Source organism: Etheostoma cragini, chromosome 8, assembly GCF_013103735.1.
Source record: "Etheostoma cragini isolate CJK2018 chromosome 8, CSU_Ecrag_1.0, whole genome shotgun sequence".
NCBI classification, from domain to species: Eukaryota; Metazoa; Chordata; class Actinopteri; order Perciformes; family Percidae; genus Etheostoma; species Etheostoma cragini.
The window spans coordinates 10,859,890-10,884,811 of record NC_048414.1 but is presented as its reverse complement, the minus strand read 5'-3'; the positions used below and the strand labels follow the sequence as shown (position 1 = coordinate 10,884,811).

The 24,922-nt window shown below is 40.0% G+C and overlaps 1 protein-coding gene and 1 long non-coding RNA gene across 15 annotated transcripts; both read left to right on the top strand.

The window, feature by feature from the left end:
* Positions 1 to 12,474: 12,474 nt before the first annotated feature.
* Positions 12,475 to 24,398, top strand: tpm1 (tropomyosin 1 (alpha)). 14 transcript variants are annotated; one of them, XM_034878465.1, is made up of 10 exons: positions 12,475 to 12,746; positions 13,467 to 13,592; positions 16,885 to 17,018; positions 17,389 to 17,506; positions 18,538 to 18,608; positions 19,500 to 19,575; positions 19,804 to 19,866; positions 19,990 to 20,059; positions 20,543 to 20,621; positions 21,642 to 21,950. In XM_034878465.1, the coding sequence occupies exons 1-10, from the start codon at positions 12,633 to 12,635 to the stop codon at positions 21,643 to 21,645; spliced, it is 855 nt and encodes a 284-aa protein (XP_034734356.1). In that variant the 5' UTR covers positions 12,475 to 12,632; the 3' UTR covers positions 21,646 to 21,950. The 14 variants fall into 14 exon arrangements, with proteins under 14 accessions (XP_034734356.1, XP_034734358.1, XP_034734357.1 ...); XM_034878467.1 differs by lacking the exon at positions 19,500 to 19,575 and adding an exon at positions 18,821 to 18,896; XM_034878479.1 differs by lacking the exons at positions 20,543 to 20,621; positions 21,642 to 21,950 and adding exons at positions 13,156 to 13,281; positions 23,639 to 24,398 and having other exon boundaries at positions 12,481 to 12,746.
* LOC117948714 lies at positions 20,628 to 21,136 on the top strand. Its single transcript, XR_004657539.1, has 2 exons — positions 20,628 to 20,767; positions 20,798 to 21,136. It is a non-coding gene; the product is annotated as an uncharacterized LOC117948714 (long non-coding RNA).
* Positions 24,399 to 24,922: the final 524 nt, after the last annotated feature.

The following is a 24,922-nucleotide window of genomic DNA, read 5'->3' as shown; positions in this document are numbered from 1 at the left end:
TTATGTTGCCCTTTTTTTGTTATAGCTATGAATGTTGTTGACAATGTCTCGTGGAAAAAGGTCATCCTGCATTCTTTCCACCAGATGTCAGTATTATCCTTCATAGTTCAGTCAGAGGGTTCAGTGGATGTTGGGAGAAATAAGTTCTAGTGGAAGGATTGGCAAAGTTGGCCAGACCAAATATGGACCTAGTTGATTCTTTTTTTTTCTCCCCTCCTGGTTCCCACACCAGACCTTGAACTATGCAGAAATTCTCATTTAGATGTTTTGGTCAAGAATGAGAGTTTTGCACTCTGGGTTTTACAGTTACACAGCTAAAATATTTTGTGGGGCTGTTTAGAAGTACTCTAATATTGACATTGTGTTGGTCTGCTACTCAAACTTGTTGAGTTCAACTCAAACTTGAACTTAGACTTGGCTTTTTCTTCCTAAGGTGATGCAAAATCTTATTTTACTCTGAAGCTGATCCTTACTGTGTCAGCAGCATACAAGGGCAGAGTGTGTACACGATTGTGGTTTGAAGTGGCCAGCACAATACACTGAGTTGTCCTAATGAACACCATATTTGGTTGTTTGAGTGTTTTTGTTTTATGCAAGGCCAGGCCCCACAGTGGAGAGGGGAAACTGAAGCCATGTGTTAAACAGGGAGTGGCCTTCTACTAATCTCCATCTCTCTACCTCCTTCTCTCTCTCTCTCTCTCTCTCTCTCTCTCTCTGCCTCCAGTCCTAGGGACCAGGATGATGTTTATCTGGTTTACTTTGGAATTTGTGCGGAGCTATCGAAACCTCAATGGATGAATGATGTAAAGCAGAGACACGTGCTGGTCGAGTACGTTCTCTTACTGTCCTGAACTTTATGATTGCAGACGGATTGGTACACCACTCTGTTATCATATCTGTTTCCACCTTAGTTCTACAGTCTATGGATTCCACCAAGATCTTGCATTTTTATTACCTTACACGGTAGCTGGATTCTCGCAATATCACAAGATCACACAAAAATCCAACTTGTCAGGCTTCAAGTAAAAGCGCATGTAGCAAAACAAAAGCAAGTCGACACAATTGGCATCAGGCTAAGGAGCTACTGGCAGTTAAAAACACAGTTAAGGTGTGAGTGATGGCTGCGTCTTTACGTTATAAACAACAGTGTTGGAGGTGATAAACAATTAAATCACCTGACAGGTATTGTTTTGAAAGTGTCGGCCCTTTTTCAAACAGTTTCCAACGACAGCCTGTCAGATGGTTCTGGATAATACATCATCTGGCTGATCAAGTTAGCATTTATAGCCTCTTTCTGCAAAATCTCCATTTGGCAGAAGAAGCATCATGGTCAGCATGAGGGTTGAAATGAAAATTACAAACTATTTTAAGGGTTAACTTCAACCTGTGTCTATTTATGAAGTTTTTTTACACAAGAAGGTATGGCCTCCAGGTGCAACAGATTGTTAGCACTAACATATGTTATTAACGCCATCAACAAACCTCAACAACTTTTGGCAGGTGGATTGTTATAAAGTCATGTTGAATGGAGCATGTTTTAAACTTTCAGAGCTTTGTAAGGATCCCAACTTTTGCAAAAATGTTAGAAAGGTTAAGCTATGAATGACATTAATGTGCACTGAATCATGAATAAGATATCTTGATTTGTATTTTAATAATGGGGCAGACATTAAAAATGGCATCCTGAGTTGCATATTGAATATTGAAATAAAGCACTAGAGAAAATGATTTTCTTTTCTTTTTGTATGAGTTTCTAAAAGTCTTATCACCAAAATGTATCTTAATTTTAGCTTTGACACTTTAGTTGTCTGTAGTGCAGCAGTGAGGCCAGTGTTTTTTGTCATCTTTTTCAACAAGTCCTATTCTAAACTGCTGTTTTTAATCTATTTTGTAAACAACGTGTCACAATTTATTCATTTCACCTTTTGAAAAATAAATGTGTAGCCATCTTAAACTGTTGTGCGAGGAATTTGCATTGTATTTATGAGAGTCACCCCCGCTTAGGACTGTTGGTTTTAAACAACTGCATGCAGCATCTGTAAAGTGAAACATTGAGGTCAGTATTTTGTCATAATGTCTTAATTGCCCAGTCTGAACAGTATTAATATGTACATCTATGTCTGAATAGTATTTCTATGGATGTTTATTTTTCACATATCACATGACCTCTGACCATGTGATGTGATGACAACAGATACGGGTCATGGGTCACTGCAATCAAACACACCTGAGGAAGGCCAGACTGTGGACCGTGGGCCTTATTTTGCACTGTTAAAGTATTTTTTGGAGCATTAAGCTGTTGTGTGGACCTCACCTTTTTTCTACATTTACCTTTTTGTCCTGGACCACCAACTAGATGGGTGTGCACTACATTGTCTTTTTCTAAAAGTCTAGTGACACATACCGTAATCCTTAGCCCCAACAGTGCACATCTCTTGTAACCTGGATGTTTCCTACTTGCTGTGTTGGAAGGTTTGATTTGCAGCCGCTGTGACTTGTGCCATTCCTGATCCCTACAGCCTGGCAGCCGTTTAGTTTCAGGCTTTGTTCCAGGCTGGAGTTCTCAAAAACAAAGCCATGTTAACTTGTGGTTAAACCAAATGACACTGGGTCAACTCTCCACTTTCATCGTTTCAGCACTAATTTACTGTATGTTAAACAAGCCATGGCAGAGCAACATGAACTGCACGTGGCTTGATATTGGTTTCCTAAATCCATACGTTTATGTATTTTCTAGTGCAAATACCAGGCAAGTTGCTGTAGGCTCAGGCTCAGATGTGATACTGTGCAGGAATGGATTCATGGGTAGTGCTAAGAACAGCCTCAGTGAAATTGAGAGTAGTCAAACAAGGAAGCTATTTAGCCAGTTATAGCATGTTAAAAATACTGAAATTTAAACGTTTATCAGTTTCTTAATTTGCCTTTGGGAAATTACATTTACGGAAATATAACTAAACAAAACTATTCTTTATATATTAATAAAAAAAATGGGAATAAATTTGACCACTGAAGAAACCTGCATGTTAATTGACTGTCAGGTTGGTGTTTTTTGTTGAAACCCGGTTCTGTTTTTGGAAGGCATCATGGTCTTTCACAGCATAAAAAGAGGGACAGAGTTTCTGCCCTCAGACAGTTTTCTCCACAAGAAGAGAAATGATGAAAGAGGAAGTGAGGTCTGGGAAAAATGCACATTGGGAAAGGCTTTTGGGTTTTGGGCTGGGCCATTTGTCCAAAGCGTGCTACTGAAACGTTGTTGTTTTTTTAAAGACATCTCAATCTAAGAGTTACTTTCTTTCTCACGTCTTTGTCTGAACAAAACTTTGGGAAATAAGGAGTTCTTGTTGGAAACTTTGGGAAATTTGAAAACATCTCTTGTCCTTTTTGGCTGCTTTCCAAGCACGCCTGCTCTTCAAGATTTTTGTGAAAGTTTACAGAAGTGGAGGAAGGAGTTTTTTTGGGGTGTTTAAGCAGCCAAGTCAAGCAAAGAAACTTCAAGCTTGCCCAAGCTGATAAAACAATGAAAATTGTTTAATTGTTCATTTGTTGAATGACTCTAGTTAATGTTTGGCTTTCGTCCATTTTGTAAGGAAGTTTCACACAGTCCAGACAGACCCAAAGATGGTATGGCAGAGAGAAGGTAGAAGACACTTAACTAAATGCAGAGGAAAAATTACCAAAACCTTACAGAGATTTCCATTCAGCTTTATTTTTCTTATTTTTCATGTTACCCTTTTTGTACATTAAGCTGTATCCAAGTTCCCTTCAACAAGACTCTGAGGCCCTTTACGTTTCAGGGATGCTGCCTGTGTAAGGTGTACACATATGTATTGTATGGACTTTGTGTAAACACACTTGCACTGTGTTGGCAAGTAAATAAAGCAGTGACTTGGTTTTACCAAACATATCACCCCTCTGTCTGCTCTGAGAAGCAGGGCTTCCTAACATAAACCTGGGAGACAGCAGCTGATGGATGTAAGAGAGCCTTTTACGCAGGTCTGGAACACATGACTATTTTAGGTCATCAGCAGGGTCTTCCCTATCCAGTGGACAGGCTTTACATTTAATGAGAAGTCTTTACAAAGTCTGTGGAGATGACTCCTGTGGTTTCATAACTCAGAACATAGCAATTGTCTATGTGTTGTGATTTCACAGAGCTAAAACTCTTGAGATAAACTGTAACATTGGTCTAAATGACTGATTTCACAAAGACGGTTCACATACTCTGAACATCTCAGTTAAATGTCATATAAGGAATGTTTTGAATGTCAAATGGCACACTCTGTCCCACATTCTGGCCTTTATGCTACAGCGGACATAATTAACCCATTTCAATGACATAACAGGTGGGTGGTGCTTTTATGTGAAGTATGAGGAATATTTACGGTCCCATTCAGAGGGCCCATCCTCTCTTGAGTGACAGTGTTCACTGTCTGTTTCTCCCATGACAGCACAGCAGCTCATTTAAGCTCATGTAAGGAAGGCAGTATTTCTAAGTCAGCAATGACAGCAGGGCTATATTGGGGCTCAGCCGATACTCAAACCCTGGGTGCTAATTTTGGACGACTCCGCAAGTAACATCAAAAATATCTCTTAAATGCATTTGTGACCCCCAACACCCGCTCTTCCAAAGTCAGGTTTTTCCAAGTGATTTACAGTGATGTTTCTCGGTTTTGCTTGTGTCTTAAACAGTGTTGGGAATTAGCTGTGGAGCAGGGGAACCGTCGGTCTCAGACTGTGCTGCGGACTGGAACTGATCTCCAGTGTCTCCTGGGATATAAGCTGTCTTGAGTGAAATCTAACACTCGTCCCTCCAAAACCTTCTGTCTTAATAAGGAAACTTTGCTTGACACTCATTAGATGACGTGCCACATTTCCGCAGACAAAAAAAAGTCCTTGGCTCCTTTCTCCTGTATTAAAGCTGAATAAACAGTCAATCCAGTCAATGCTCAGCAGATTTTTCTCAACACTGCCAATTTTCAAGAGAGACAGCCAAGGGACAGCCAAGTTGATTTTTCAGAGGGACCACTATGTCTTACATGGTCACTTTGTCTGTTTGCCCTTCTGGTGTAGTTACTCAGCCAGAAACTCAGCTGATTTCCTTTGATAGATCCAGGGAGGGACCGAAAAACTTCCTTCAAAGTTGTTCCCAGTGTGTGAAAGTCACAATGCATATACGCTGCGCAAGCATTGTACAGTTTTTCCATTTTATGCCACTTCATACTCCACTAGCTTCATTTCAGATATCAATTTGACAGTTTGACACTAGTTATTTTCAGACTAAGATTTTACATAGAAAACTAATGATGACCTTATTAATTACAATGCATTGTGAAAACTGTTCGGCTTGTGACCCTTTACAAAAAAGCAGAGATTCAAACACCAAGATTGGAGAACAGTCACAAAAAAACTAAAATACAACTTTGTGTAGCAGGACTTTGTCTTTGTTTACTTTAGTTTTTTTTCTATTGCATTAATCATATTGTGACCCCATACCTTTATCCTGTGACCCTGAGTGGGGTGTTGGAAACCACTACACTGACCAACTGTATATAAAAATATTAAAACTAGCTCCACCTCAACCATCTATAACAGTAAAATGTTTAGTGCTCATTGATGACATTTGATAATATCACATATAATAATATATTGGTTGCATGGGCAAAGTATACTTTTACTTTTGATACTTTAAGTAAATGTTGCTCATAATACTTCTGCTTTACTTAATACAAGACTTTTGACTTAACTTAAGGATCTGAATGCTTCCTCCAATTCAGGTCTTTTTTATTCTTTTGATGGGAGAGATGTGTTCTTTGGGCAGACTTGGAGCATAATTACCCTCTTATCGTACTGTGTGTTGTTTTTTTAGACATCCAAGGCCTTGGGGCAGGAACTAACCCTACCACACCAAATGGATGTCTATTTATTCTCATGTTCCTGGACTCAGACAGTTGTTTTATGACTAACTTTGCCAACTGTTGTATCTCGCTCCCTTGCTGTGTAGCGAGTCTGAGCCTGACTGGAAACCGGTCATGGCATCTGATCAAACGTGGGGCTGCAGAAAGGCTTTGGTTTAAGAATGCAGGTGCCAAAGAGCTGTGGGTTCCTGTGGCATTCCTCACTGTAGAAAGACCACTGCGACCCAGTCATAGTGAATGTAGCATGCAAACTTTCAAAAAGCCACTCAAAACCACACTGGAATGTCTCATCACCATAGATTCTCACACACACTCCACATTATGTGTTTCGTTCAGCCAAGCTATGGTCCTTTTGCGGTTTGAAGTTCACATAATCATATGTTGTTATAAACCTTCACTTTCTCTTTCTAATTTAGAAAAACTGACTTTTTGTTTACCAAAATGGAAGTTGTACATGCTTATTCTCCTTCAAAGAGAGCGTAGATCAATTTTGATGTTAAGAAAGCATGTATTAAGAGAAGTTTGTAGTCACAAAAATTAGGAAAGGGAAACTAACAACCCACTAGTAGTCTGGCCTCCTCCTTTTGCCATTGTTTCACTTCTCTGTGCCAAAGAGTACTGACAGGCAGGACTGTAACAGGGAGAACAGTGGCTCTGCTGGAAGTGCATACCAAGAAGTTTTATAGCCCTGTGGAATGGAAAGAAATATCGAGTGCGTCTTTGGACCGCACAAACAGCCCCCGCAACTTAGCCCTCTCCCCTGTCTCCTCTACCTCACTTACACCAGAGAGCCCATATATGGACACATATATGAAAGATTCTCCCTCTGTGTGCAAACACGGAAACTTCTGCCCCTGTGACATGAGGGGCAAAAGATGGAAGGCAAATATTTAAACAGGGCTATCAACAAGATGCTGGGCAGCTGTTGACTGAGATACAAAAGAGCAAGGAACAATTATCCTACTGCGTAAGAGGATATCAACAAACAAGAAGCAGAGCACACTGAGCATTTTAGTTAACAATTTAGAAAGATCTTTCAACGGCCTCTGATCCCTGAAGTAAGAATTTCTGAGGACTCAACTCAACAAATGATGCTGTGGAAGGAATCTTTTATCTGGAACTGGGAGAAGTTCAAGCTGCCTGTAAACAATCATTTACCCCCCATTTCCCCTCTTGCCCTTTACTGTGTACAAATAAACACAACAGTGAGAAAGTGTTGTTTTCCCAAATTGAAGGCAGATTTGTAGTGCAGAATGTCATGTAGATTGACTTCTCTGTTCCTCCTGTTTCTCTGTTCCGGTATTCAAGCTATGACATGTCTGGCCTTTTTCATGTTACACTAGTATTCTAGCATGGCATCCCATATGAGTCTAAAATGAATCGTGACAGTTCTCCCCAAATGCTCCCCTCTTTTAGTCTGAGCTGACTGAGCAGCATCAGATATGGCTGACATTCTTGCCTCTGTGTGTGTGTGTGTGTGTGTGTGTGTGTGTGTGTGTGTGTGCCCATCTGTAGAGGGGAACACAAACAAACAGTCTGGAAGGAGCCTTGCCAATGCCACAAATATTCCGCCATTATGACTTCTACCCACATTTGTGTTTGCAGTGCTTGAAATCTTTTGGTGTTTTTACAGCTCAGCTTGTTTTCATCAATACGGTGTATCTGTTTGCATAGTGTCACAGAGGCAAACTTGGAAAATTACATCTTAATCTCAACTTTAACCAATGCATCTGTCAAATCACAGGGATTTCTTTAGAAGAATATAAGATTAAAACGTGGGTGCCCCTGTCCTGGTCTGTATGTGTTGCAGGTCTTTAAAGTCAGAGAGATGACAGATCCTTTCTTTTAACAACAGCAAATGGTACTGTGGCCAAAACCTGGCACGAGAAGAATGCTACCCATCTTTAATGGAGCACCTGCAGCTGAAATATTTGAACTTCATACTCTGGAATTTGACTCAAATAATTGGCCCTCGACATAGGCGTGGTTAAAATTGTGAATTTGAAGCAGCTTATACTACACTCTTAGGTCCTGTTAACTGAACAAAAAGTGTATTAGAATTACAACTGAATGAGGTACACTATTGTTTGATTTACACTCTCATTGACATATTTACCACCACTTAGAAATGTGTGAGTCAAAGTGTCACATCCCTATTGTAACTACCAATCAAGAAGAATACTGTGGCAGGCTCTGTGTGATGCTTACGGTTAGATGTCCACCTGTGCTTTCTAATAGACCAGTTTGAGTCTTACAACTACCAGAATACAGTATGTCAGAGGGACATCACGGTGACTAACCCTGAGGCAGTAGGCCATGGGCTTGGCTTAGGTTACAGGTTGGGTTGCACCCCCTCTCTCCGGTTTTGCTATGCTAAATGATTATGCCCCTGCATGGAGTTGTCTAATCCCAGGGGTACAGTCTGGAAGAGCCAAAGAGTTCTCTCTCTATATATATATCTAGACGAGGTCTGCAGAAATCTTCAGATGGTATTTGACAGGGAGCCTGCCAACACTGTGCTTCTCAGAGTTTCACTCGGTGGCTGTGCACTCAACATTGAGGGACAGCTATCCTCAATATTCCCTTGCCGTTTTGTTTCAAATGCAATTATTAGACAAACCGCACACATGTCAGAATACTATAGTGTCACATTTAATGACATAACTTTGGTTCCCCAGTAAAATCTGCCATTTTTGCAGCTGACAGGCATTTTGACTGGGCCTCAGCAGAGGCATAGACAAACTTTTTCTAAAGCAGTCACATTTTAGCCATGAGAAAACTTTAATGTCTCTCTCGAGGATCTTCTTATTCAAACATGATTTCCGGAACAACAGCCAAGCTCCTCCCTGAGCGGCGACTGAGGACGACCGGACATTCCATGTGCATAGCGGGTTGTCACTGTAAGCCTAACAGATTAACTAATACAGTGTTACAGTATTAGCATTAATGCTACTGTGTCACCTACACTGGCAAGATGACAAACTGCACTTCCATCTCAAGACTACAAAGTGATGGAGCTGAAAGTCTGATAGATGAGGGTTCTAAGGTCTCAGTTGTCAATTTCCTAAATGTCTTTGTGAAATTTGGTCATTTGACACCATGTCTATCCACCTTTTTTGCCCCTTTACATTTTCGTTTTGTCATTTTATTGCTATAAATGCTCATGTGGCTGCAAAAAGATTTAACAACATTTTTTATAACCATGATTGCCATTAAAAATCTTAGGTAGGAAATTAAAGATAATGATAGAGTAGTGACTGTTAATATGAATTCTGCTTATTGCTGCACCTGTTTGACTCAGCTGTCACCCCGTGTAGACGACTGAAGCAGGGTACAGAGGCAATCAGGATTCCAACAAGTCAGAGAATGTCAGATCTGTCCCGAAAATGGGCAACTGTTGTTAATTGCAAGTCTGTTTTTATAAAGGCTACCTTACGTTGTGAGTAAAGGAACTGCTTATTCAGACTACATCCTCTCAGCTCTTTGCCGCCTCTGAGGATGAATGTTGCAAAGAAGCTTGGCTTTTTAAATGAGCTCATGCAATCACAACACAGACAGAGCCCTCTAAAGGCAAGACATTGTTCACTAATGTGGCTTTTGGCAAAGATTTGTATAGCAAGAGTGGAGTCACTAAGATGTATCTGTTCATAATTCATGTTGTTCATTTGAGTAAGTTCACTATTACTTAAGAGAGTTTTCCTGTTACAGTACCAATTCAAATGCTTCAAAACATACATGTCAATGGCAGACATAGGCTTACATGTTGTTCCGATGTTTTGTTCTGGTATGAGGCTTTAGAGGCCTTGAGAAGCAGATTCTTTTTCAAAGAGCACAAAATTGTATACGTGGAAATTTATTTTTACTTCAGCAGCCATGAAAATATTATAGTCTTAAATATATAAAAACTTTGATATTGCTGTTCTCATATTCAAAAAAGAAAACTATGCTTTATGTCCTTATTAATGTGTAAGTGCCCATCATTTTACAATGTAACACAAAAAGCAGTAGCTTTTCAATAACGTCTGGACAGAAGGAAAGATTTGTAACTACTTTAATCATAACAAGCATATTGGGCTCTAGGCTTTTTTTTACTTTTCCAATAAGTTAAAGGAAATATTATAATGAAGCTTATTTTCATTCCCAGAATACCACAAATCTAGTGTGCCATCACAACCCTCCCTTGAAGCCATTAAATGAAAAGGCTGTTTCAAATAATTAAGATCAAATTGCAAATCAAAATAAAACCAGTGCTTTACTGTCAACAGTAAGAACCTGATGAAGACAAGTCATTCTAAATATTTTAAGTGAAGAGCACAGCGTACATTCTTTTAGGAAGACTTCTAAACTTTTCTCTCTCTTCTAAACTGAACAGCTGTTAGAAGCGTTCACTTTGATCATTTTAACCAATCAGAAGCATCCCTGTTTTAAACCTGTCTCTCTCTGCTGCTCAGTTGTCATTTCAGGCCAAGAGGACAACCCTCCTCCTCTTCTTGCTCTTGCGGTCTTCATCATGCACGGCTCCTGGGTCGTCCTCTGGCAGCTCCTCGGTTTGGTCTTCAGGCTCCTCACACCGCCATCAGTGTCCAGACTCCAACGAAGGATTATCTTTTGGCTTTATACCCCTTTAAAAAATATAATTTCATAACGATGGAGCCTAATCTCCAAAGATAGTACATTTCATATCATACATATGTATAATAAATCTTTGCATATCTGCAACAAAGCCTCTCCTGATTAAAATGACGAATACGTAAAATAGCCTACTGTATTCACAAAGTATTAACAAAATATTTAGCATACAACTAAATGTTTAATACAGCATATTTGATATGTAAAATGTACATGTTTGAAGCACATGATGAACAATAATGCACACAATAAACATTACTTAAAGCCCATTACTTAATTCAGTTAAGCAATGCAGTATCTCAGATAATTCAGAGCCGCTTCTGTGTAGCAGCAAACTCCAAGCTTTGTACAGTCATTGGTTTTATATTATTTGTACTCATATGCATATTATGAAATTGAAAAATACTTTTTCCAGACATTCTGAAACCACATGTATTACCTCAGACTAATCTAGAGCAAGAGAAAAGCAGGCAGAAATAAGGGTTGTGACCAGTATTTTTCACTGCCAAACACAATTATACAAAATGCCAGTCTATTAGAACATAGGTCGGCCCCAAGATTGTTCAAATATTTTCTATTACTGAGCCTGTCAATCAAAGTCTAAGACACGGCTGGTGCCTGAATTACCACAAGCAATATGATTAGAAACTAGTTCCGGATATTGGTCATATTTAACCACTGAAAGTCTGCCAGGTATATAGCAACAAATATCTGTAAAATGGACCAAAGCCTGAGAAAGACATGGATTATTTTAGAGGACATATCTAGTAGCATTGGACCTTTGACTCTTGGCACAGAGTAGATCCATATTACAGACGAAGGCAGGTGCAAGAAAAAGAAGGCAATCCTAAAAATATCCTCAAGGATCCTTGGGAAGACTGAAGGACCCTTGGTATGTCTCAGCCACCACATTTGTGTTTTAGCATTTCAGTAGCTTAGTACATTAATGTTTTTAAAAGATCTATTGGATCAAATAATTTACTTATAATTCAAGCATTGTAATAACAAAATGTAAGTAATTGTTTAGAATATAATTTTACACATTTATTTCCTTACATATTTGAAGCTACTAATGTATTGCATGTAATCTTAATATTATTTAGTGTATTATAAAGCGTTTAACATGTCTCAAATACCAAGTCAATCAGTGGCTCAGTTGCTGTAATTGAGGTATAAAACCCATGCTGCTTGGAGACTGTGCTGCCACAGTCCCATAGCACATCAACAGTTCACAGGGAGGATATCGGATACATTATCAGGTAAACACTTTCCTGTTTTGAGCCCCCCAGACTGTGAACAATGCATCTAGGGCTTGCTGGGCTTATCGAAGGTATCTCCTCTCAAACAGCTCACTTGCCTTGAGCTACTATAATTTTTCCCAGAGGAACTTACACTCACCTACCCACACAAACACACACTCACACAGACACCAGTGGCTGCAAGTCAAAATCCTGGTCAAACTGTTATTGCAGCTGCCTGTGGTCCCACTCCCAGCCTGTTACAGGACAAAATGAGACACAGATTAACAGGAGAACAATGTCACTCTGAAGACCATTTATTTGAAAAGCAAACGTGTCCCAGATTTTAGTCAAACTACAAACTCAAAATAAATTCAATAAAGAGACAATCATCACAAGCTGCTTTGAAATGTGTTACCACAATGGTAAAACAAGGTGCTGTGCAGACATTGAATGATGTGCTCATCCAGTAAGCTTCTTCTGCATCTTCTCCATGCATTAAATGGCTTCAGTAACATCACCAATAGGAAGCCTTTCCGTGGGAGCTGCCTGCTTGTCTATCACACCCCATATAAAGGCGTATCAAAAGTCAAAAGTTTGGGAGCAACGAATCGCAGAGCAGAGCCTTAAAAAACGCCCGGGGACCCACATACGCCCCCTCCAAAAAAGTATTGGATGTCCAAAGGAATCCAGTCGCCCCCCTTGAAAGAACATATTTGACAGGGCACATTCAGGCAGAGCCTGCACTCCAGCTTAGTGTTCAGTTAGGCACAGACGCTCTAGCCGCTCTCCCACTCTCTTCTTGGTTTTCATTCAGACGTTTGGTGGTGCCTAACAGAAATAAGCAGCCATGGATGCCATCAAGAAGAAGATGCAGATGCTCAAGCTCGACAAGGAGAATGCCTTGGACAGAGCTGAGCAGGCTGAGGGAGACAAGAAGGCAGCAGAGGACAGAAGCAAACAGGTCGGCTGATTTAAAAAAAAATTCCCAAAGATCCATAGAAACAGCAGGAATACCAGTAGCAGTGTAAATATGCTGCTCTTTAAATGGATCGCCTCCTTACTACGGATTAATTACATTCATGGATAATCCCAATTAAGGATTAAGTTAAGAATAACCCATCCTTCTTGATTTTTGGGATGTTATAAATCATCATTTCTATTTTGGTGATGTAAATGTAGCCTAGAAAATTGTTGATAATTTAGAAAGTATGAATAAGAGAGAAATAATGTTTGACAATGTTCAATAATAATAATAATAATAATAATAATAATAATAATAATAATGCAATATATTGTATCATTTATACATGTAATAATTGCATGTTTATTTCATCTGTATAACTGTATGATGTTTTTATATGCATGCATAGTTAGAGGACGATATAAGAGAGTTGGAAAAGAAATTACGTGTTACTGAAGACGAAAGAGATAAAGTGGTTGAGGAGTTCCAGACTGCTGAGGAAAAGCTGCTGACCGCTGATGAGGTCGCCACCAAGGTACCTGCTTCTGACGTGCATGAGTTTCCCTAACTTTTCTTCTCTCTTTCCCCTGTCCTGTCCTCTCCTGTCCTGTCCTGTCACGATGTGTGTGCATTTCTGTGCGCGCTATTGCGCCTTTGCGCGTTCACGCAACTCCTCGCTGATCACCTCTGAAACTGTCTGGGCACTGAACCTCAACTCAGCTTGAGGACGATTTGGTAGCTCTGCAGAAGAAGCTGAAGGGAACTGAGGATGAGTTGGACAAGTACTCCGAGGCTCTTAAAGACGCCCAGGAGAAACTTGAGCTGGCTGAGAAGAAAGCCGCCGATGTGAGTAGGGAAGGGGTTCACAATGGCACCATTCACCACGCTTCTTCACACCTTCATTCTCTCGTCACTGTGTGGCAAGCGACAGTTCAACACTACAAAGAAACACAGTTCCCCCTTAGCGGTCATTCAAACTTGACCGTCAAAGTCCAAATTTACTTACCTCCTTATTTGATCAACTGTCCAATTACTGTTGAACTGTCGCTTTATGTTCACTGATCACTTACAAGTCTGCCCAAAGAAAGTCAGATTGGCTGTTTAACTGAAACACTCATTTATTTTTTAAATCAAATGAATCCATATTTTAACTCATAACATTGATAGCCCATGCTGTATGATCACGTGGTGGTTTTAGGTCTAGGTGTGTCCAGTCTAATAATTCTGGCTGAGGGAGTAAGAGGGAACAGTAATGAGCAGTCTTCCTTAAAGCGCAGAGAGCAAGCGCCTGGATAAATATAGCCCACTGCTTTATATGGTCAGGATCGAGCTCACATGTGCGGGCTGCGCTCTTTGCTTAACACAGGAGAAAAACAGTGTTTCCCATCAAAACGGCCCGGGAAGCTAATTAAACAAAACAAACAAAAAAACACAACAGGTCATGATCTACGGACAACTTAAATAAAAGATCATTTTAAAATATGTTGCCTTTTGGATAAATAGCTAGACCTATAATAATTTAGAAGCTGGCATTTTAAAGGTCGCGACCTTCTAGGTAGAAAATAGCCTTCACTTTACGTCCTGTTAAAAATAATCCACGACCAACTATCCCGTAAAGGATCGAGTTGGTGCCAGTCGGGTTCACGTGCAAAGAGTCAATCAGGCGAATCAATGTGTAGTATGGCCTCCAGGATAACCTGTTGTAATAATCCTTTAATTGGATTCCTCCGTGTAAGGCCCTAGTGGACTACTTTTTAGTCTAGTGAGTTTAGCCTGTCACACTTGATGCTGTATTGTATTACCTATAGGCTTATATACTGCTGTAGTTTTTTAAGTATTAATATTTCTATAGTGAGGTTCAAGTGTCGTTTTCAAAGTAGTTTTAACTACTAGGCTATTTAGTGTTTTATGGCCTTGTTTTTTGCCATTTCGTTTACTTGGAGGATTTTCCTGTGATATTTGAAATGTCTAAGACGTAGTATGTAATTGCTGTATTCAGTGAAGACTTATTGAATGCCCTGTAGTCTGAAGAAGTATTTATACTGCCATGTGTACTGCTCACAGTTGACCCGCAGAGGGCGCTGTGGCTTTGTTAGATCGCTACAAGCGTGATCATTGCAGTGTATTGACCTCCATGGTATTAACTAAGTGTTTTCTTGTCATTAAAGAGGCATTGTTACTTTCAACAATTACATTTCACATTTTTATTATTTTATGGGGCAATATAGCAGATATCAAAGTGTGAGGCTTTGTACAAGCACCCATAATACAAAAAAAAGAAGGTAGCCTATATTTTGAAATCAGCAGTGGTGGCCTACCTACTTCCTGGACAAATGACAGGCATAGCAGAGTGCGTCTCTAGAAAGCTCGCGCACTCTGCAATGCCTGTCTTCACGCAGCTTTTAGCACAATCAAGGACGTCATCTCGCTCCTTGACAATTTTTCGGAAATTTTGCTGCAGCTCATAGTGCAGTCTTTTTTTATATAGAGAGGCTATAGTTGTGCAGTAAACAATGGCAGGAGCTACATCGCTTGATGCAGTCAAACGAAAGATCAAATCTTTGCAAGATCAGGCAGACGGTGCTGAAGAGAGAGTCGAGAGATTACAGAAGGAGTTGCACGCGGAGAGGAAAACCAGGGAACAAGTAAGCATGTTTTACCGCGCGTGCAGCCAGAAAGGAGCTGCTTATCAAACGCGAAATTACACATCCTCCTCTTGTAGCCTTTTACTTTGTATATGTGTTCAGCTGAATGCCCGATCTCAGTGTTCAGCTGAACAGTGTGATTGGGGGATTTCTCTTGATGCACCACAGTGCTGCAAACTGAGTTTTACATGCGTCGGTCCCTGCAGGGCCACCTCAGAGTCCCTCTACTGGGGCTTTACAGCCGGCTGCTCCCGGCTAAGCGTTTCTAATTGGTAGCGTTAGGCCGCCGATGCCCAAGTCAAAGCAGTTAAATAAACGCAGCACACTGGATAGATGTTGCCTCATATCCCTACTGTGTTTCACTTGCATCTCTTTTGATGCACTTTGCTGTTAACGGTCCTGTTCAAACTGCTTTCCAGTAACTTCCGTTTATTCGATTGTGCGCAGCAACAGCCGCAAGTTAAACGTTTGAATAAATGATCTTCAGCAATCAGGAAGGAAGTTGCAACTAAACTGTGGCAACATTTAAGGTGCCAGTCCGCACTGTGCGCTTAATGCTCTTTGACTTGCCCTTATAAGGATATAGGTTTTTCACAGCTACAAAAAAAAGAGCGATTTCCCCTCCGTGTGAATATAGCGGCAATTATCTAGACTGGAAATAAATCTTTCTGCAGGGGATTAAAGCGGTCTGAGCCTATCTCAAGCTGGTGCTTTCTATTTAATGTTAATCAAGCCTGCTGTAATTGAAATCAGGTTGAAAGCCTCGCTTCAGTTTATAGGTTGTTATTAGCAACTTCCTTGTTGTTTTACAACCTCACATGCACTTTGGTCCACCACTGCACATTTAAGTGCAGGGGAAACAGTCAAACTTGTGGTATTTGCAGCCTTTTTTCACTGTGCATTTTCAGGACAGTGCAGGTTTCATACCTGCTGAACACACAAAGCAGAAGTAGCAACAGGTTTGAGTAATCATAGAAAGTCTGCTCTTTATCCAGTCCCTGTTCATAGTTAATGTTTTTCAAAGATAACATGTGATTTAACCAATTGCAAATGTGAGAAGATAAATTACACTTATATGTCTACTACATTTGTGAACTATCTAGGGAGTCTCCTCTGTGGGTGTACCATGTAATCAGTCCATCACAGTTTAATTATCCCTCTTTGGCTTGAGCCTTGTTAATGTTCTCTCAGGGGCCTTGTAATGAGACAGGGGTATTCAACCTTCTGTGAGCTTGGGACATTTTAATCATTATACATAGACAATGAGGAGCACAGGCAAGACTCCTGGTAGGGTTTTCATTCCCAACAGGTGGCATAAAGAAACACTTTTGAACCCTAAACCCCTTCCTCCAACAACAACAAAAATCTAATTTACCATCCACTGTCAATTCTTTGGGCTGACGTGTACGTGTGCACTCGTGTGATTTCCACATTGCTTGTTTAAGATGTCAACCTCCACGTTTTCTCCTGACATGCTCCTCTTCTTTCCGTAGGCTGAGGCAGATGTCGCTTCCCTCAACAGACGTATCCAGCTGGTTGAGGAGGAGTTGGATCGTGCTCAGGAGCGTCTGGCCACTGCCCTGACCAAGCTGGAGGAGGCTGAGAAGGCTGCTGATGAGAGCGAGAGGTGGGTTCTTGTGAGCGGCGTGGACTCAGTCCCCTAATCTTTGCCAAATCGCTCGCGCTGCCGAGACCACGGTGGCAGGGCTGTGTTTCTATCCCTTTGGATGGGGTTACAAGCAGAGCGTCTGTGCTGCAGAGCGGGATATCAGACAGTATACTGACACACTAGCTGTGTCAGATAGTGCAGTTGTCTCCTAAGACCCCAACATTCTGTATTTTATTTCATGTCAGCAAACAATTAGCCATTCACCATAGAAGTACAATAAGTATGTTTAACAGCTAATACTACTGTGCACTAGACATGTGTGTCTTCAGTAAGACTGTCAGGTCTCAGCTCCTGATTTCTAACACCCCTTGACTGTTCCCTTACACAGAGGCATGAAGGTCATTGAGAACAGGGCCATGAAGGATGAAGAGAAGATGGAGCTGCAGGAGATCCAGCTCAAAGAGGCCAAGCACATCGCTGAGGAGGCTGACCGCAAATATGAGGAGGCAAGTTTTTCAGCCACTGGCAGCCATCGCAAAATACTTCTGCAACATCATCACCCAGTTGCTAAATTACTGTAATCAGAATTTCTGTAGCATACTTGTTACAGTTCAGATAATAGCTTGATTTCCGAGATATATCCAAATTATGACAAAGTTTCAATTCAAAATCACCATTCACATGGTTCTTAATTCTTTTTTTAAAGTATAAGAAAAATGTATTACTTTGTCATAGCATATAAAAATAATTACAAATTGTTTATAACATAGTATACTATAGTTGTAAGCACATAAATAAATACTGTATTTGTTAACAGCTATAACTCCAAAGTGGATATAATTGGAGCCTGGTGTACAAACATAAAATGAATGACCACATAGTAAAACACAGTAGTATTCTGGGGTGAAATTTAACTAGGTACATTTATTGAAGTACTGTACTGAATTTAAGTCACTTGCACTTTACTTTAGTATACCCATTTTATTTTACTTGCTACATACAATGTATACAATTAGAGCTGAAACAAGTAGTTGATTAATCGATTAGTTATTTTTCAGAAAAATCAGTTGACATACTATTAGGTACTTTTACTTTTGATACTTTACATACATTTTCCTGATTGTACTATTTATGCACTTCTACCTAAGTAACATTTTCAATGCAGGAAGTTTACGTGGAATGTAGTATTTACTTTACTGAGTGACATTAGTACTTTTACTTAAATAAAGGGTCCTCCATCATAAATTTGTTTTCATTGAAGAAGTTATAACTGTTGACAAATGTACAATAATAAATCCTTAAACTGTTCTAATGTCTGGTTACAACCACTTTATAGAGTGGTATAAACCTTTTGATACGTGCTTGTGAATGCTAAATGTGGGGGGGGATTAAACTAAAGTTTTTACAAGTGTAGTTTATTCATATTAGAGTGGGACACTTTCACTTTGAGGAAAAGAAACCCTAAACCACGTCTTAGCTGTGTCACAGTCATTACGTTTTTGTTGTGTTGTAACACTTTGTTGTGCTGCACCTAAAGGTGGCCCGTAAGCTGGTCATCATTGAGGGTGACCTGGAGCGTACAGAGGAGCGTGCTGAGCTGTCAGAAGGGTACGACGTTTCACCTTTACATTCACTTAATCTGCACTTACACTTGCACGTGCACTGACATTTTAACAGTTGGAGCACTAATACACAAAGTATCCGACTTGTATCCATTTTAACAGTGTGTCCCGTGTTCTTATTGTATGTGCTGATTATTTGCATGCTCTTCATGGTTTGAATGGTTTTGGCTTTCACACGTACGCCACACCCACTAACAGACGGGCTCGGAGAGCAGAGGAGGAACTGAGGGTTTTGGAGCAGAGCATGAAATCACTAAACTCCTCAGTCACACAGGTACTACAAACAAAAAGACTAACACTTATATCTTTAATGAGTGGCTCTTCTTCCTTGCTCTTCTTTATGCCGCTGAGTGAACCCTCTGTTGTGCTGGCTGTGCTTGTTCTTCTCCTCTTTTATCCTCTTTTATTCTGGGCATGTTAGACTCTTTCACGCCTCTAACATTGCAGAGACTGTGCAAAAATAACACCTCATATTTAAGAGAAGCATGATAGTTTAATACACCATTTTCCAAAACTAGTGATACCATTGCAACCCACTGCTCTGTGTGTGGTCACAAAATTCCCATTGCTATTCTCACAATCCTGCTCTGTTAAGGCACTTTTAAGGTAACTTAAGGGTTACCCCCTTGTTAAATCCCTGTAGTTCTTATTTATCTTGTTTCCTCTCCCCCTCTTTCTTACTTTCCTTCTACCTGTTTTGTGTCCACCTCTGGTTCTGTCTATCCTCGCTTCTCCCCTTTATCTCCACCGCTTCTTCTTCTTGTTCTTGTTCTTCTTCATCTTCTTCTTTTTCTTCTTCTTCTTCTTCTTCTTCTTCTTCTTCTTCTTCTTCTTCTTCTTCTTCTTTGCAACTTTATCCCCTCATCTAAAACACCAGCAAATGCTCTGAGCTTGAGGAAGAGCTGAAAACTGTGACCAACAACCTGAAGTCACTGGAGGCCCAGGCTGAGAAGGTAAGTGCGACCTTCTGGCCTACTGCATGCTGTCAAACTCCTCAGCTCCCTGTTAGACTGAGAGCTGGGGAGCAGAAGAGCCGGGGAAGTGCGAATGTCTTCACTTAAGTTTTATTTCATAATCCAAATCTGTAAAAACGTATTAAAATGTGTTTGAATGCACTAGGGCATTTCGATTTCGACTCCATGCCTAAATGTTTGACACCTATCATTGTTTTTGTCCCACAGTACTCACAGAAGGAGGACAAATACGAGGAGGAGATCAAGGTCCTCACTGACAAGCTGAAGGAGGTAAAGTTTCACAAGGCCTTATCTGGAGTTGCTGGCTGAGTCCTGGATACATTAAAGAAGTCCCAGGTGCTGTATTACACTTTGAGTGTTGGAGTAACTCATAAATCTGTCTCTGGAACACAGGCTGAGACTCGTGCTGAGTTTGCTGAGAGATCAGTAGCCAAGCTTGAGAAGACCATCGATGACTTGGAAGGTATGATTTGTTTTAAAATCTTTTCTCTTGTGCTCTATTTGTGTGTCCCTCTTAATGTCATTAGGTTTTTTTCTTCTTGGACTTTCTTTTGATTTGTTTGTAGGCTTCAAGGTAGGAAAGAATGGCTTTGATGTTTACCAGAGATATAATTTCTCAATGTTGACTTAGTGTTCAAGGAGTTGTAGTGAGAGCTAAGGGCTGAGAGTGAAATATGCGGTCCATTTCTTCATGGCGCTGTGGGATTTTCCCTGACTTTTGCTGCACTTCCATTCTATCATTTTCTGGTGTAACTTTGTTTTCCTCTTTTTCCCCTGTTTTCAATATTTTTCTGTCATCTTTTCCTGTCTTTCTCTCTTTCTCTCTCTCTCTCTCTCTCTCTCTCCCTCTCTTTTCAATTTTCTGGATGCTTCACCCTTCACCTTTTTGCCATGTGGTCCTTCACCTTCGCCCCCTCCCTCCCCTGCACCCCTGGCCCACCAATAGATGAATTGTATGCCCAGAAACTGAAGTACAAGGCCATCAGCGAGGAGCTGGACCACGCCCTCAACGACATGACTTCCATGTAATTTTCTACTTGCTGCACCTGCTTGTTCTGCCGTCACCTGTGCTTCCCCTGCACCCCTCTCCCCTGTACACCAGCTACCTCGTTGTAATCTTCTCCCTTATTTTTCCTTATAGCCACCATAACTAGATACAACTCTTGTATCTGTTCCTAAACTTAACATGGTTATGCTGCAGTTTTTTTTTTAAATATAGAACTTTAATGTCTTAAAACAGACATTGTGCAATCGTGTAATTACAGTCCACTTGCAATAATTACAACTCACTCTAAGTGGTGTCCCCCTTCACACTTCTTCATTAGTGTGGTTACGATCATACTGAATGCCCTTTGTATCAGTATCATCTATGTTTTAGAACGCTGTTAATTGGACCGAAGTAATGTAATGCATTGACAATGAGTTTGTCAGTCTATGCATTTTTTAAGTTTTATATAAATTTCACATAGATTTTTTCACATCCTATTTTGACATCCTAAGCAATGCATGCAAGTTGTCTCTTGAAATGCTAACTGTATTACAAAAGCATTTCAGTGAACCTGATATTAACTCATGGATATGAGTTTGAGTAGTTTCCTCTTCTACTAACATGGTCTACTTCTGTACAGAAGAGAGGCCCTCTGTGTGTTTGTGAAATCCCTCCTTTTGTTCTGTTCTTGCACCAATTAAAGGTTAACTGTCACAGTTTAGCATCACTGTGGTTGAGCCCCCAGTTTTGCTAAATTAGTGTTGTTCCTTTAATATTTGGCCATTCTGTGGGAGATTGACAAAGCGCACCGCATCAGTCGGGTCCAGTGCCGCTCCTCCTGTTTTAGCAGAAAGGTCTCCATGTAGTCTATGGAGGAGTTGGTCCAACCTCTAGTTTGTGTTTGTAAGCGTGTGCTACCTCACAATGCGTTGCCATTGTGGTTTTGTAGTGTCGTGCCGTGACTCCTGTGCTGCTGGTGCATTGTGGTGCACATCTCAAATTCCCATAGGTCCCACAACAACCCCCCGGTTCACTGTACTTCTTCTCTCCCACACAGATAAATATTTTACACCTCATCAAAGACGCCTCCTGCCGGCTGAGCGGCATCTGTCGGCTCTCTCCAGCCCTCTCTCTCAATTTTCCCACCCCTTTTTGTCTTTGCTTTCCTTTCCTCCTCATGTTCCATCCTCATGTCAAAAGTTAATTGCATCCCATCACTTGTACAGAATCCTAGAATCTTTCTGCATTGTGTAAAAAATAAACGTCCTTCCTTCTATGTAAGCTGTATCTCTTTACTCTGTCCTTTTTTCTTTTAAATTAATTTATTTTCAAGTGGCTCTAATAAAACCAGAAAGCCTTGATTTTACGTTCTGTTCTTTTTCATTTTGTTTCTGCATCTCAACAAACCATTAGTTGAGCTTTACCCTGCTTTCCTTGGTTCTTGTTTGTATATTTTCTTCAAATATTGTTCTGTGAAGCTGAGATATAAGGGATATCCCAGTAGTGCCATGAGTACAGAAACCTAGAACAACTACAGGTACTTGAGTGAAAGCTGAGCCAAGTTGTCTTCTCTCTCTGCATTTGAGCCTGATGCATGCAAGCACTTTTCAACATTTAGTACTGTGACAGAAGGAGCTGATTGGAAAGATCTGAGAATTGTAGAGAATTAGTTTTGGATTGTTACCGGGAAGATGGTGGTAAAGTAGAGTGAAGGGTATAACATGGAATACAGAATAGTATGTCAGATTTGTTAAGGCTCATCGGGTTGCTGGAAGAATTGGATGGATCCGTGATTATGAGACATGGGCTTTGTATGATACACAGTGTCCTGTCATATATTTGAATAAATACAACACAATCACACATTCTGAGTCTTTTTTATTAAAGTCCTTTCCATAAATTCAGACACAGAAAGATAAGCAGAAGTGAGCCATGTTATGGTGTTGTGTGTTTTGAGACATGATTCAAATGGGACTGCGGAGCATTAGTTGAGCCACATCCTTAAAACTCTTAAAAATGTTAGACCAACTTGAGGCTACACATTGGTTGATTCTCAGTAGAAGTTTATCCAGTTCTTATGTTGGCCAGCCGACCTAAACATTTCATAATGCGCACTCAATAGAGAATGTTATGACCACAATGTCAAATAGAGTTTAGTATTCATTCTTTTTCTATTCCATTTTTTCCCCACACTATCCAGTTTTAAATATGTTATTTTAAGTTTTGACCTGTTCTGAGTTAAATCTGCTCATCCTCTGTTTTCACTCTTCACACTGCCCTGCTTTGCTTTACCTGCTGCAGAAAAAAATTTAAGGAGTGGATCTCTTAAACCCTCTCTCAAAAACATCCAAAAACAGTTTGATCGTGTTATTTGAAGGCTACTCAGATACTTTCAGTTTGTTTAAAAAAAATATATATAGAAATAAGTCACTGGTGATCTGTTCTAGAGAAGGTTGGTGTCAACAGGCATTTTCTCTTTCCCTATTTTCCTCTGATTCCCTGTCCTCTCTCTGTTTTTAACTTGCTTTCTGACTGCAAAGATCGCCTCCACCAGCAACTTCAGAAAAAACGCCTTCTTACTAATGAACTACGCCTGGCCCTGAATGAGAACTAAATTGTGTGAATGTTTTATGTGTTACGTTTGGTTTTGTTAAATCTGTGTATGACAATCTGATCTAGAGCAAGATCCAAAGTTACTCTGTTTGTATTGTCCACGTACAGTACAATGCCTGCACTGCTTGAAATCTGTGTTGCTGTGTGTTGAAATGTAATTAAAATATAGTGAAAATCAGGGATTAACTCAAATACATAATTATATAGTCCTACGACCTAGTATTATAGTATACAATATTTTTTTTTATGTAGGTTTTTAGAATGCCACTGTAAGCTGTTTGCATGAGCTTGTTTACTCAATGTGTTTTATCTGTGAAGTGTAGGTTTAGACCTGTAGACCTGAGTGATGTAGCCAGCTTGATTATTAACGCAAGCTAACCAACTGACTCCCTTTTGCTCGCTTGTGTGAGATTAAAACTTCTCCATTTAATGTTCTAACAGAGAAACTGTCACAAGCCAAAGAAGAGAACCTCGATATGCACCAGATGCTGGACCAGACTCTAATGGAACTGAATAATTTGTGAAAGCACGGTCCGACCCCACAAGCACTGTGGTTTTGGCTTTTTTTACTTGCACCTTGCTTACCATAAACCCCTCTTCTTGTACCTTGCCCGTGGGTGAGATGAAACAGCCAGATGCTATTCCTTTTGCACCGTCCTGTCTTCAGCAGAACTCGACCAAGGAGCAAAGCTAAGGGGTAGTAAAGCTTAACCATTCCCTTTGATGAAGCCTAAACTGAGAAACATTGTTTCCGCAAGCCTGTTTTTAATCTTCTAATGGTGTCTGCCTTTTGCAATCCTTGCAATAGTTTTTGTTTTCTTCTTTATTTGACACGTCATCAGGTGCCTCATGTGCAAGTTTGTTTTCTATATCTGCATTGAAGCTCATCTGGTGGATTACACCTAGATTATGCACATACCAAAGGACAAAGTGGAGAAATTTTGCACTTAGTTAAACCTCAACATTATGCACACTTTAAATTCTGTGAGACAAACTATTTAATTAAAAGATACATGCCAAGATACTTCTCCCAAATACATGCCTCACAAGTGTAAGTATACATTGGCTTTTGTCAGCAGCATGTATACTGGTGCTACTGTGTGTTGAATGACTGAAATGCTACTGCATTACAGTATATTCTTATCTTTAAAACCATGGTTCAGAATTTTTTCATCTTGTCTATAAAGGATGAATTTAGTCATCTGGTTGTGCAATGTTTTAGCATTGTATTAATGTAGATGTGTCAAGTGTTTCTCATTTCTGAAATGTAAAAATTATGAAAATAAATAAAAGCATGTTTTGAAAGTTCTCAAAATTTGTTTGTTATGCATACATAGCCTTTTTGTCCACAGGTGACTTAAATTAATAGATTTTTGGGTGATTGAATTAAACCTGATGCCATGCAAAGGAAGGAAAACTTATTTAATAGACTTTATCTTCCCCACAGAGGTGTAGAATGTGTTTCTGAACAAATGGAGATCTGCTCATTCTGCAGCGTTACTACATTACGCCTGGCTCATTTTTTTGTTAGCTCGACCCTCAGTTTGACTTTCAGCTGGGGCAAAAACATTGTCATGTGTTTCTTGGGTTCCCTGGGTACCACTGAACCATATCAGTTTAGTTATTTGAGAATAATCAAATCACGGTGGAGAACTTTCTGAATGTCTTTAGTTGCGTTAAAGTAGCAGCACAATAGTTGAAAAATACCAAAATAGAGGTTTTGTA

Excerpts from the sequence above, each read along its gene's own strand:
- tpm1 (XM_034878479.1), top strand. The coding sequence starts at position 12,633 with ATGGATGCCATCAAGAAGAAGATGCAGATGCTCAAGCTCGACAAGGAG. Across the intron at positions 13,282-13,466 it reads CTGATGAGGTCGCCACCAAG|CTTGAGGACGATTTGGTAGC; the intron begins GTACCTGCTTCT and ends ACCTCAACTCAG. Across the intron at positions 17,019-17,388 it reads GCTGCTGATGAGAGCGAGAG|AGGCATGAAGGTCATTGAGA; the intron begins GTGGGTTCTTGT and ends TCCCTTACACAG.